The sequence below is a fragment of the Glycine soja genome, chromosome 1, assembly GCF_004193775.1.
Source record: "Glycine soja cultivar W05 chromosome 1, ASM419377v2, whole genome shotgun sequence".
In the NCBI taxonomy this organism is placed as follows: domain Eukaryota; kingdom Viridiplantae; phylum Streptophyta; class Magnoliopsida; order Fabales; family Fabaceae; genus Glycine; species Glycine soja.
The window spans coordinates 52,554,519-52,568,255 of record NC_041002.1 but is presented as its reverse complement, the minus strand read 5'-3'; the positions used below and the strand labels follow the sequence as shown (position 1 = coordinate 52,568,255).

The 13,737-nt window shown below is 29.5% G+C and overlaps 1 protein-coding gene across 1 annotated transcript; it reads left to right on the top strand.

The window, feature by feature from the left end:
* The first annotated feature begins 12,659 nt into the window (after window positions 1-12,659).
* On the top strand, window positions 12,660-13,288 carry LOC114405764 (precursor of CEP7-like). The gene has a single exon (XM_028368256.1). It carries the CDS (start codon window positions 12,755-12,757, stop codon window positions 13,016-13,018), a length of 264 nt encoding a protein of 87 aa, XP_028224057.1. The 5' UTR covers window positions 12,660-12,754; the 3' UTR covers window positions 13,019-13,288.
* Window positions 13,289-13,737: the final 449 nt, after the last annotated feature.

Sequence of the window (13,737 nt, the reverse complement as noted above, 5' to 3'; positions counted from 1 at the left end):
ATTTAAATATAAATGCTACAAGATTAATTTAGTTATTGGATAATTAAGGTTGGAATTTCGCTATATATATATATGTATATGCGCTTCTTATTCAAGGAAAAGCTAGGGAGGGAAATACAAGACAAAAAAGGCAGTAGTGCGTAATATCTCTGCTGGGTATGTGGATTAATTAGTTTGAGATTATGATTGTGAAGCATGGTTCTAGATTTCAGACACACGCAGCTTATTATATATGAATGTTTTGGATTATGTACCCGACAAATGCAATAGTAATTTCCAATGTCTAATTTAGTACATACGTTTGGTTTAGTTGATTTTCAAAAAAAAAAAAATTAAAAAAAATGATAGTTTCTTTTATAAGAAAGTTTTGACTCATTAACAATAAAATAAACCATATTATGATAATAAAATGTTAGACACTATTTTATTAATTTTTCTATTTTAACTCATTAAATGATTAGGGTTTTATGAATACCATAAATGTGGTGTAAAATTAGGATTTGAAGAATAACGAAGATAGAGAATAAAATTAGGGTAAAAAATAATAAAATAAGATGGAGAGTGCAATAATAAAGTTTAAAAAATAATAAAGATACACTAAAAATAGGATTTTTGTTATTTAATTTTATACTTAATAAAGTAGGAGGTGTAAATAGCAAAATCTAAAGATGTTCATTTTTGGACAAGTCTATTTAAAAACTTTATTACTTAAGTTAGGTTGGGATATTTAATTCACTATTTAATTCACTCATTTTGTTTTGACCCGTTGAGTAAGCTTTGCCGCAAGGCATATAGGTGCTTCAGTTCATTGGACTAACATTTTTTTAAGCTTAATTATATATTTTATCATTTAACATTTCATCATTTCACAAATTTTGTCATTGACTTTTCTCTCTCACATTTTACCATTTTAATTTTCTACTTTCACTCAATTTATCCAACTGTTAATTAGTTCAACAACACTTATTATCATTAATTAATTGATGATGTGACAAATTAATAAATGACATGCCAATATTAAATGCCAACATGGAATTCTAATGCAAACATAATAATGTCCATGATGTTTTTTTTATTGGTAAATATTAGTTTTGTTAAAATATTAATTTTTGTTTAAAAGTAAAACTCAAGTATGTGTCATGCAATTAATTTATAACAATTCATAAATATTATTTAATCAATTAAGTTAAACTTCTTAATTAAAATCACTCTTTTAAGCACAAATAAAGGGACTTTGTATTTATTGCATGGAAAAACAATATAAGTAACCTAATCTTATTTAAATCAAATAATCAACTTGAAGTTATAAAGAAAAAATGAGGGAGAGATAGATCATGAGTTTGAATTTCTATCACTAGAAAAAATTAATAAATTAACAACTAATATTTATTGATAAAAAAATTGAATTCTTAATGTGATTTAAATAGTACTTTTTAAAAACAATATAATATTCTTTGACAATTTCTTGAACCCTAACCAATTAATTAACAGAGCATGCGGTCTGCGAGATATATAGGTAAACTACGAGTTCCCCAATCCGAGGAGCCATCCTTTCGGAAGATTCATTATCCCCACTAAAACTGGGTGGAGCAGTGACTTGAGCTTAATTGGTATCAACGACTTTGTCTTATGAAATGCTATATATGTTAATCGATTAACAAAATGACCGGCTGGGTGACAAATGTAAGTGGCAGTCACTGTGCAGCCAGCTAATTTGTTGCTTATCACTTGCCTGCCTACCATTGATACCTCTTCAGCACGGTTCATTTGATTAATTAACGCATGTTCATTATTGTCATCACTGACGCTAGCTCTGTGTTTGACAAGTTAGTCCAAGACTAATAGTTTATAAGCTAGTTTAATTAAAATAAGCTTGTTTGTTAATTACTATCAGATACGCAATGATACATTATACTCAATATACTTCTACATTTACTGATTTGCGATTGTTTAAGTCTTTACTGGTATCATCCCATATAGAGCAAAAGTTCTGTACAAGTTCGTGCTAAAGCCGACTCAAATCACACAATAGTTCTATTCCTTAGTATGATCCTGAACATAAATAAATAAACTAAAATTTAAATTAAATTTAAAAAAATGAAAAATTATAAGTTTGAGTATATATCAACTCACAAGTTTGATAAATTTGAGTATATATAAATCCATTTGGTTTAACTTAACCCATTAATATTAGAGTTTAATGAAAATAGACTAATAGTATAAAGTGTAAAATACTTTTACATTATTTTTTAATTATAATTTACTATTTATATTACTTTTAAATAATTATCATAAAAATTAATAAATATATTACATATTATTAGTTATGATTGGATAAAATTATAAAAAAATTTACACTATTAATGTATAACTCTTTTTTATATTAAATTATGGCAAAATAAATTAGGTCAAAATAATATTGTAAGTTAATAATAATAATAATAATAATATATTGCTTATTAATTAACATAATTAATACGTGCAATTGAGCAAAGTTAGTCTTCTCGCAACCTACACACTAGGATGGTATAGTACGTTGACATTCTTTCTTTTTTAATTAGAATCTAAAGAAGTAAAGATTCCATGCCTGATATGATGAGTGAAGAAATTGCATATTCAAAGTAAAAAAGGAAATGCATATCATCATACCTAATAATGACTAAACTTGGTCAAACGTCGGCCCTCATGTAGACCATCCCTTTTGCTAGTAATTTTAAGTTTTATATTCTCTTAATATATAAAAGCTTTTGCTTGCAACAGAAGATGTTTTTCATACGTAACTACAGTGTGATTGATAGTAGTGATTGTGAGATAGGATTAATTGCCCCAAGTGATTGTTATTTTGAGAATTGACATTCATGGAAGTGAGTTGGATTAATTCATGATCAGCATGGGAGATTAAGCGAGCAGGGTTACTTGTATTGGTCTTATTAATGTACCTCTAGAATAAGTTTGATTAAAATTTTGGATCGAGTTATAACATAAATTAAAGCCCATTGTCAAGGATATTCTAAAGTAGCAAATATAGTCTGGTGGTTTGCTAGCTTCTTTCTAGCTAGTGTATATGTGTGTGTGTGTCTGTGGCTAGTGATCACCCAGCTATTAATTTACATCTAAGAAATGCCAGAAATGGGTTTTGTTTGGTCCTTTTGGACGGTGGTGCAGAAGAACAGGTACATATAGAAATGCAATCTCATGTCTCAACCACCAAATTTGTGATTCGGGCCTACCATGCGGTTTGGTTATTGATGCCAAATCTTGGTCTCTCACTTTCCAATCTACACGCATTTCCCAATCAAATAGACCATATTTTAATTAGTACTATCAAATCTTGTTGCAAGTGTAAAATAAATAGGAAAATGCTAGCTTTTGAATCTTTTCATTTCTTTACAGTTGCAGCAGCTCAATCATGCAACCCATTAGAACTCATAGCATTCCGTAAACAAATATATATTTGTGACCTTACAGACTTTCTAATTAAGATTTTAAATTGCAACCAGCCGTTGCAATTGCGATTCTTAACATTAATAGAAATTGTGGACAAATATAACTCATGTGATTGTAATTTCGGTTGCAATAAGCATAAAAACATGATGCTTGCGGTCAAAATTTGTAATCGCGGAATATTTTCTAAAACATTGAGAATATCCTATTGATAGATCACATAAGATTTTTCACTTGAAGAAGTTGTGAGGGAATTAAAAAAGATTTTGAGATTGAACAGAGGCCGTTCACAGTTCACTTATAGTATAATTAACGAACACAACTCTTTTAAGTGGAGAGAAGCAACAAGAGGATCCCATGTTTCTGCAGGGTCCATTTTGAATGGTGCGCGAGTAAACCAACTTTTCTTTATTGCTTTATATATATCGTAGCTCGCAAATTCGTACCAATCAATCTGTCAAAGAAGGAAAAAACAACAACTCTAGGACTTTGTCATAATCGCGCAACCATCAAATACTTAAAGTGTCGTAATATGGTGGGCTCATAAAGCAGCAAAAGAAAACAAATCCAACCACAGACACAAGAATTCAACGTATGGTTCGGTTTATATTATATGTTCATAAACAAATTAATAATAGCTATAGACGCTATATTAATAAATAGAAATAATAAGACGAAAAGTGTAAAAGTAATTATTCTATGTCAGAAAATGCACACAATGACACATTTAGGTTAGGTTTGACTAAGCCTTTTTTAGTTTAAAAGTTATTGTAAAGCAAAAAATTAAAATAAGAGTTTTAATTAAAAATGAAATAAAAGTTATTCGATAGTCTATTATTTTAATTAATTTTAAAAAATATTAGCAAGAGCGCAAAAAGAGAGATTGCTAGAGAGCAGGCTGGGAGAAAGACCAAGTGTAAGAAGAGAGAAAATATAATGGGGAAGCAAGTGAGACGAGATCATTTTAAAAAAAAATTTAACTAAATCCTTTTGTGTCCTAAAGCCAATTAATGTTAACCAGTGTTTAAGGAGATAAAATATATTTAAGCCTTTAAAATATCTACAGTGTTACTGTTATCTCACTTGTTAATCCTTAATTTGTATATATACGCTCACAAACTACATCCTATGAAGATATTATAGAGATATTATATAATGCAATACAAATTTTCCTCTGCAATTACTTCATAAATGGCTTTGAAAAAGATGTGGAAGCTGTGACGCTCGATGTTGACGACAATTCGACAAATTCATCTTGAATCAAATTGGATGCACCAAATGATGGCTTGTCGAATTACGAGTCTCACGCAGCACAAGTGGACTTTGGTCCATTTTTTGTAGTAAAACCAATAACATAACACAGCAATCTCAAAATACTTTTTAAAAGAATTTTTCAATTATTTAGTATAGTCATGATATTAATGAAAATAAAACTACATCAGTAACTTTGAGTATTTATCACTAGTATCTTAACTTGTGTACGAATTGAATCTTAAGAATTTTAAAAATAAAATATTTGAATAAAAAATTTTTACTTTTAATATATTAAATATTATACTTTGTATCAAGTATATATATTTTTCTCTGTTATTTAACAATGCACTAATGGCAGGTTCATTTTTTATAATATTATTTAGTAAAATATTTTTATTTGATAAGTTTTTTGATATTATATTAATTCCAAATATTTTAAAAGACTTGTCAAGAACAATAATTTTTTTAGTAATAATTCCAATTAGTCCTAATATTGTTTCTACGAATTATTAAGTAAGAAATTGCTTAAATTTAAATATTTAAACATTAAATATTTTTTTCCAATATATTAATAACAAAAAGCTTCAAAATATCATATAAAATATTAGAATAATGATTATTTTGATTTTGAGATACAATATTTTTTTATACTGATTCAATATGTGAGACTTCCTTAATAGATTATATATATGAAATTATAAAACCTACTTGATGTTTAAACCCAAAAGAAACATAAACATGATAAAAATTACATGATAAAAATCACATGAAAAGTGAATACAACAAACAAATAAAAAAATTTAAAAAAATCATATTCATTTTGAAGTATTCTTGAGATTCATTTTTATAACTTTGTAAATCATATTTATGATCCCTTTTGTTTCAACATCAGTCAAATTTTATAATTTTCATGTAAGTCTAATGAAATAAATTTTTCATTTGGAATCAACAAAATAAGAATTTAAAATTGTGTATCAAAATAAAAAAATCAGTATTTGAAAAGGACTATTTTGACTCAACTTAAAAATATAAAGAACTAATTAAACTTTTTAAAAAATAAAATATCAAATTAAATATAGTTAAAAGTATAAAGAAATAAAAATAAATTTTATCCTTAAAATTTTGTTTTAAAAAAGTATTGAAGTAAACCTTTGTGCTCATGTACAGTTATACAGGCATTCCACGTATATACTTGATCTTGATGAAGCAAGACCATAATTAACGGTGGTCATTAGGATGAAAACATTATAAATACCTGAATATTCCTGAGCTTGTCATCATATCATTTCAATTCGCATTAGCCTCACTAACCAAAAAGCCCCTCCATTACTTTCTTGCTTCAATTCTCTAATAATCTGATCATGGATGAGTTTCAGACTATGCACAAATATTTTACTATTTTTGTTGCACTATTTGCCTGCCATGGTTCTCTTTTCGCTCATGGGAGGCAGATAAAACCATTGAATCAACATTCCTCGCTAAACACAAACCCTATACTTGCTCCACTAAGCAGAACCAGCATTAAAGTAATTGAAGCACCAATTGTCCCAAAATTCAAATTTTCTGATGTCGACTCTGGAGATTCAGGTGCAGACCATGCAAATGCCTTTCGACCCACAACACCAGGAAACAGTCCTGGTGTTGGTCACAAAAAATTTGAAGAAGATAAAGTTATGAAAGTGATGGGGGCATTAGTTCATAGTCCAGATGTTAAAACTTCCGTGGCCGAAGGATCATTTGAAAACGATTTCAAACCCACAGACCCAGGTCACAGCCCTGGTGTTGGCCATCCTCGTCAAAACAAGAGGAATTAATTAGTAAGGTGTGCGCATTATCAACAATTAATTAGTTGTGTTATTTTTCGGTTGTGCAACTTAGTTCTACGTTAATTATGTAAATTAGTAATTAAGAATTTGCATAGGTCTTGTAGACTTCCTTGGCATGTCTTTACGTGTAAGATAATGATTTCCTCAGTTTCTTTTGTTCTGCACCAGACCATGCATGCCGCATGTGTTTGGCTTCAAAGTTTGTGTAATGTTAATTGCAAAATAAAAATGGTGACATTGTTTATATAAATTAATGGATTTATCCGGCTTGACGACTTATTATCTTCTTAGTTTTGATATATAATTATCTTTTTGAGGCGTATTAATTACATGACTGTATATAAAAAAAAATTACATGACTGTAAGCTAGGAAGCTTGAATGAGTGTAAAATTAAAATAAAATTACAAGGGGCTCTTGAAAATCCAAAGTAATATAATAAAGATTACGGTAATTATATAATCGGAGATCATCTAATATAAATGATTTTATCAAATTAAAATTTGAAGAATAACATGCATAGTCTATAATAAGGATAAAAAGGTCAATATTATTTGATTTTGGTTTCTAGTTTTCTTTTTACCTATTTTACCCTTTAACTGCATATTATAATTGCTTTTACTTTTTCATTTTTATTTAATCTTTATTTTATCTTCTTATAGCTTTCCATACATCTCTATAATTACTCAAAAGAGATAAAATTAGAGAGTGATTCCTTTCTTCCACTTGTAAGGGTGAAAATAGAAGACATTTAAAAGTTAAAGATGCGCATAGTTTCAGGATGTGTTTGGAATAATTACTTATGAAAAACTTTATCCAAATACTCTGAGATTATCAACATGCATTTCTACGTTAATCTCAAACCAAAAATTAACGAAGTGCGCATAGATTAAGAAGGAGAAAGGTGTGGCTGTGTGAGGAAGTGGATAATTTTGTTGATCCAAGCCAGGGTCTCGGATCGAACGCTCTTGCGCAAGTACTCCTCTCCCATCATATCCAACACCAACTGAACGGGCAAGAAAATTGAAGGGAAAAGCTGTATTATATATATTCAATCTGAATGAATGTTATTTACATCAGATAAAATAGATCGAAGCACTGATTTGGTGGGAATAGTCCTCCAACCAAAACATTTCCTTAAATGAAACAGCAAGGTTGGTTAATGGATATTTGATTGGGTTGTTTTCTATTTTCATTTTCACTAAAAATATAGAAAATAATGATAAAAATGTATTTAGTTGAATTTCTGTTTTCATTTTCAGTAAAAATATTTTTTCAAACAAACCAAAAACTGAAAATAATATAAAATTTCATTTTTTAGTTAAGATTAGGAATTTCATTTTAGGTGAAATGAGAATACTGTGATAAAAAATATAATTTTAAGTAAATCTAAAAATACATTTTCGTTTGAAAATATATTTTCAGGATTTTTATTTTTAAAAATAAAAAATAAGAAGTCAAACTAAATATATTTTCAGAATTTCAATCTTTTGAAAATAAAAATAAAAAAATGAAAATGCACCTAGATCATCAGATGCCATGTTACCAGCTCTCTTTGTGAATTGCAGCTCACATGTTGAGAAGTATGGCATTTTGGATCTGCAGTCTTCTAACAGACTTCGAAAATAATTGCGAGGAGAAGCACCAGTATTTTGATTCCAGGCCTTATATATCTGTAGGTTGTCCCGTTTCAAAAATCACACTTTGGAAGTCCATTTGAGACGCAACATATGCAGAGCCCATCCGAAACAAAGAACTTCAGCAACAATTGCAGGTTGATAGAGAGTGGGTAAAAAATCAGTAGCTGCAGCCAATACATTGTCTGATGAGTCCCCAAAGACCACCCCAAAACCATTTCCATTCTTATCTTTCAAATAAGCATCAAAGTTTCCTTTTATGCACTGATCAGGTGGAGGAAATCAAAATTAAGCCCAATAATTTAATAAAAATAAAATAATTAGGATGAAATCAAAAACAATGATTCAGTGGTCAATAATCGGGAAAGAGATCAAAGTGGTGGAATTTGGAAAGAACATTTAGGATTTATCTAAAACAAAAGGTTACAGCTTTGATCAATTCAAAAGGCACCCGGAGTTAAAAGAATGAAGAAGAATCAAGTGTGGCGTGTGCGTATATATAAAAAGATAAGAAATTAGAAACGTGGTCAATTATCTAAAATGTTTAGGTTTTGAATTTTTTGTAAAAGTTCTTAAGTTTTTGATGATCTAATAAGCATGAAAACTAATAAATTGATTACATTCAGGGGTAAATTAGTCAATATTCAAAGACATTTGCAAGTAGCAATTAAGCATGAGAGACCATAATCAATAAATAAAAATGAAACAATTAAAATTTAGTAAATTTGATCATCATCTATACTCCACCATAAACACAATCAGCGGCCCCTCCAACTTAATCTCAATTCCTAAACCCATGATAATCAATCTAGGCTTCTCCTTATAATAATTGAGCTTCATAATGAAGTAAACAAATTAAACAAAAAAAAAAAAAAAACAACAACAAAAAGAATCATAACCACGACAAAAAAAAAAAAAAGCGCAACAAAATATGAAATTGAATCCATCCACCCAATGAACCAAAAAAAGGCTAATAAAAAAACAAAGCTTTCTCTAGTTGTTTGTACAGTTGAAGAAGGGATCAAAATAATGACCAACATTTGCATCCAAAAATAGGAAAAGGAAATGAACCCACTTGTTTTCTCTTTGAGTATCACGCTGTAACGTTGGTTAGTAGAGAATTATATGTGGTTACAGGGCCTTTTGATGGATTTATTGGGAGAGAGGATTTTTACTTAGTTTGGGGGCTTCATCATACTTTATGTTAAGGGTAGGTACTCCTTGTACTCACTATCCTCTTTTTTAATAACTTTTGTTTGCTGACAAAAAAAATGTTGTAACGTTGGTTTCACACAATGGTGTGAAATCATTTTGTACTTCATGTTGTTGAACTCTTTTTTGCAGAAAAAGACGGTTCTTTTGTTTATTTTTCTTTCTCTACTAATTGCATCCACATTCCACAGAGTCCTTCATGTTTTTGTTTCTGCTGAAATTATATCATTTAAAAAACATAGTATAAATTAAATTAGACCACTAATAACTTCATTCATGTTTTCTGTTTATATATATATATGGAAAAGACAATAAATCATCGTTTAGTTCGATTGGCTAGCAAAATAATAGACATTAATCCGACGGTAAAAAAATGGCAGGCATTTATATATTACTTTATTTGAAAAGTGTACAAACTAAAAAATTACAATATTTATTTTCATGGTCATTATTTGGTAACTATTGTGTACATGCAATATCCTCAATTAATATTATTAGGAAGTGTAAATCACGAGTGCTTGCATTTATATATTTTCATGGTATCATTTGAAAGGCTACCCACTTGAACTCAATCATGTTTCCAAAAACCATTTCTTTAGGAGTTTAATTTTTAAATGTTGTTAGCATAAAATATTTTATATATATACGAGGAGGAATCGACTTTTTCCAAAGAATAATTATTTTAGAATTATTTCTCATTTTTATTATTTATTTTCTTGAGGTTTAATAGTTAAAATTAATTATTTATTATAATCATTAGATTTTAAAAAAATGAACGGTAAAAATAAAAAAAATAAATCTAAAAGAATTACTTTAAAAATAAGTGAATACTCTCTTTATCTATCTAACTCTATATATATAGGTTTGCCATTGACTTACGAGAGAAAGAGAGCAGAATTGCGGAAACATTTATAAAAATAGCCGAACTTATATATGTATTGTATTATTTCTCACTCATTTTTATTTACTTAATATTATTTTTTTTATTTCTCTTCAATCAAACATCTTTAATTTTTACTTTATTTGTTTACCTTTTTTGTGTTCATCCATTATATTATTTCTTTCTATTCTATAAAACTGAGCATATAAAGTATTTGTTTTTTATTCAATATACTTTCTCATAGAAAGATTTATATGAATATCTTATAAATTTATGGGAACGGGTTCTCTCTAGTAGCACTTCACTTTTACCGGATGAATGAGATCCTGAACCCTTAAATAAATTTTGTTAATAACTTATGTTTTATTATAAAGTGAAAGTTTTTCAAAATAAATAATGAGATTATTATACTTAGCAATCGTTCTTTTTCTTTTATAGGTTAGATTCAGTTAATAAAATAAGATGGGTGAGATCGAGTTGTTATAAATTTTTGAATACGTATTTTTTATTCTTATATATAAAAAAACACTATAGGTTACATCAAATTTATGGGTTATTGTGGTAATTTTGACCAGCCGCAAAATTGAGACTGGATCCTGTTTGGCCTATGGTGTAAGCTAGATTCCTTATTGATTGGTTTAAATATTGTTCTGATCGTTTAATTTATTGCATAGCTCTTAACAACTTCATCCGCGCTTCAAAAAAGGGCGGCTATGTTTCCAAGGACAAAAGGATTCGAAAGAACGACAATTTGCAGGAGCTCACAAGTGTCAAGCTTCACACCATGTGCATTTCTGTTCTTTAGACAGTCTCAGCATAGTTGCGGTTGAGACACAATGCAACTTTGTATCACAAACAAACCTTCCTTTGCAGTTATATTTAACTGCGCAGATTCTGCTGCTGTCCATATATTATTAATTTTGTACTTGATTTTTAAGCTTAAACTGAAACGAGGCCCTAGAGAACAAAAGACATCTTCTCTGTACAATGGCAGAGAATAAATATAATTATATATAATTGTTGGGGGAATTTCGGTACCTCCCTATGCGGTAGACACGCGACACTATTCAGCGATCTCTCGCAAACAACGAAATTTGCAAAGACCTATACTGACATTCCAATATCCAAGTCAATAAATATGTGAGATGAGTAATAAAGCTTATAAATGTATCCATAGGCATAAAATGTCTTATATAATGACAAAATAACATAAAAAATAGTTTAGTGTATATTTAGTTTATAATTAAAATATTGTAATCCACATTTCAATGTAACTTTAATCGATAAAAAATAAAATAAATATAAAAATAAAAATCATGATCCATTGACAAAATTATTTTTGTCTCCCTAATTTTGTACTGCAGATCAAATATATTCTTAGTAATTACTGTGAGTTACAAACTACGTGACAGGGCTAGGATGGGTCCAGGACAATAACCAATACCCTAATTAAGAAATTTTCTTCAGTTTTACAACTAAATATAAACTCTCGAAATCTTAAAGTGTTTGTAAATCTTTTCTTTTAACGTATTAACTATAAAGCAAAATAATGTGCCTATAAAAAGAGAGAGAGGCTTATTTATTTTTTATCCACCTATAGTGTGTTATGTATCATACATGCACTACTGGTACATATAGACGTCAAACTCGCTGGAATTTCATCCTGATGGGTCCAGATTGCAAAATAGCTAGAGCAAAATTTACTGTAGAACCAAATCTAGCTGATAGGTGATTATAGCTAGGTAGACTCTAGATACATATGTTTCTCCTGATCTTGAAATAAATGAACCACAAGGCATGCAGTTAATCACTTACAGTAAACGCTAACGTAAAGAATGGTGCATATTTGTTATTCTTCATATATTACCTGGCCATTCTATAGTGTAAGCACAAATAATGGTCGAACATATGCTTTTTTTGTTAAAATGTCTACTCTCCATTAAACATATATCAACCTTATAGATACAAAATCCCTTTCCACTTCTCCCTGTCAGCAGAAAAGAAATAAGCAAATGGAATCGGCATTTTAAACTTGAAGGTATTTCTGATCTCTCCCAAGAAACGTCCATGGTGTACTTAATTACCTTTTACTCTTAACTTTGCTTTAAACATTAAAAGTTGTAAAAGTTGCATGAGCAGAAAAACTTGTGGCCCATAACTCCTTTCCTTTTACCCAACAACCAAGTTACTTCACTTTTTGGTGTTGTTTATTCGTTCTTTTCCCCCAGACTATTATTTATTTACAGTTGAAGTCACGAATATGTATGGCAATGGAATCTTCCCTAGTTTGATTCTTGGCTCTTCATTTTTTTTTAGTCTTCCCTCAGTGTTTGGAGCACATGCTTTCCCCTTTTCATGGCCTATAAATATTAAATGCCACTGAAGTAGTGTTCATTCATATATCAATCTTCTCCTGCAATTTCTTCTCCCCAAACACCACCTTCTTTAGCCTTCAATATTCTTTACTTTCTCATCCTCCCCATTTGAACCTTTGAGTTTAACCATGGCACATTTCACTCGCACTTGCTTGCTTTTGGTGCTATTGTTCCTATCATGTGAACTACTTTGCATAGAAGGAAGGGGTTTGAAAGCAACCACTAAGTCACCAAAATCCGTCTCCGTCAGGGCAATGAGCACCACAAAAGGTGCTGTTGCAAAACCTAGCCAGTTAGAGACTATTGCTAAAAGTTTGAATGGATTTGTTGAAGCTTTTCGACCCACAACTCCCGGCCATAGCCCTGGTGTTGGCCATTCTGTTAACAACTAATCAATAAGTAACATGCAAATGCAAGTGCTCTTAATTATATCTGTGTTGCTATCCTTATTATAATGCTATTTCATTTCAATGTTAGTGTTAGGAATATTTTGTGGTCGCGGCAATCCATATATCTGTTTTAAGTTTAGGTTCTTATTATGCATGCGTGTATTAGCACAGTTTGTAATAAGCTTTCTGTCAAGTGGGACTCATAAAATTATTTGTGTTTCTCCATGCAGCTACTGAAGAAGATCCAAATTGATAATAACATGTGATTCTTAATTATGTTCCACAAAAACATCACGTCTTTCTAGCTTTTTATATATCTCTTTCGATATCTAGCTTTTATTTATTCGCTTTGTGCAAATAATTAGTACGATTGTATTCTTTGAAAATTCTCAAGTTCAATCTTCTAATACATATTCATTGGTTGACAAATATGAAAGAAAAAAAAATGTTGGAACCATTTAATCTCCCTTATTAATCTAGAATAACCACGACACTTTTTTTTCTAATGAAAAGTAACCGCTGAATTTAGGGTGCTTTGGTAAAATATTGGGAAGATAGAATAGATGGGAGGAGCAAAACATGATACTCGAAAATAATTAACCAAAACAACTTCAACGAAAAGTGCAAAACCTAGCAATATCACATATGTGCTTTGCTTGGCAAGCAAGGCTGGAATTCAATATTTTTCAAGAACTGAAATAAATAAAAAAACAAAAAAAACT

Coding starts and splice junctions, on each gene's coding strand:
- LOC114405764 (XM_028368256.1), top strand. CDS start 12,755: ATGGCACATTTCACTCGCACTTGCTTGCTTTTGGTGCTATTGTTCCTA.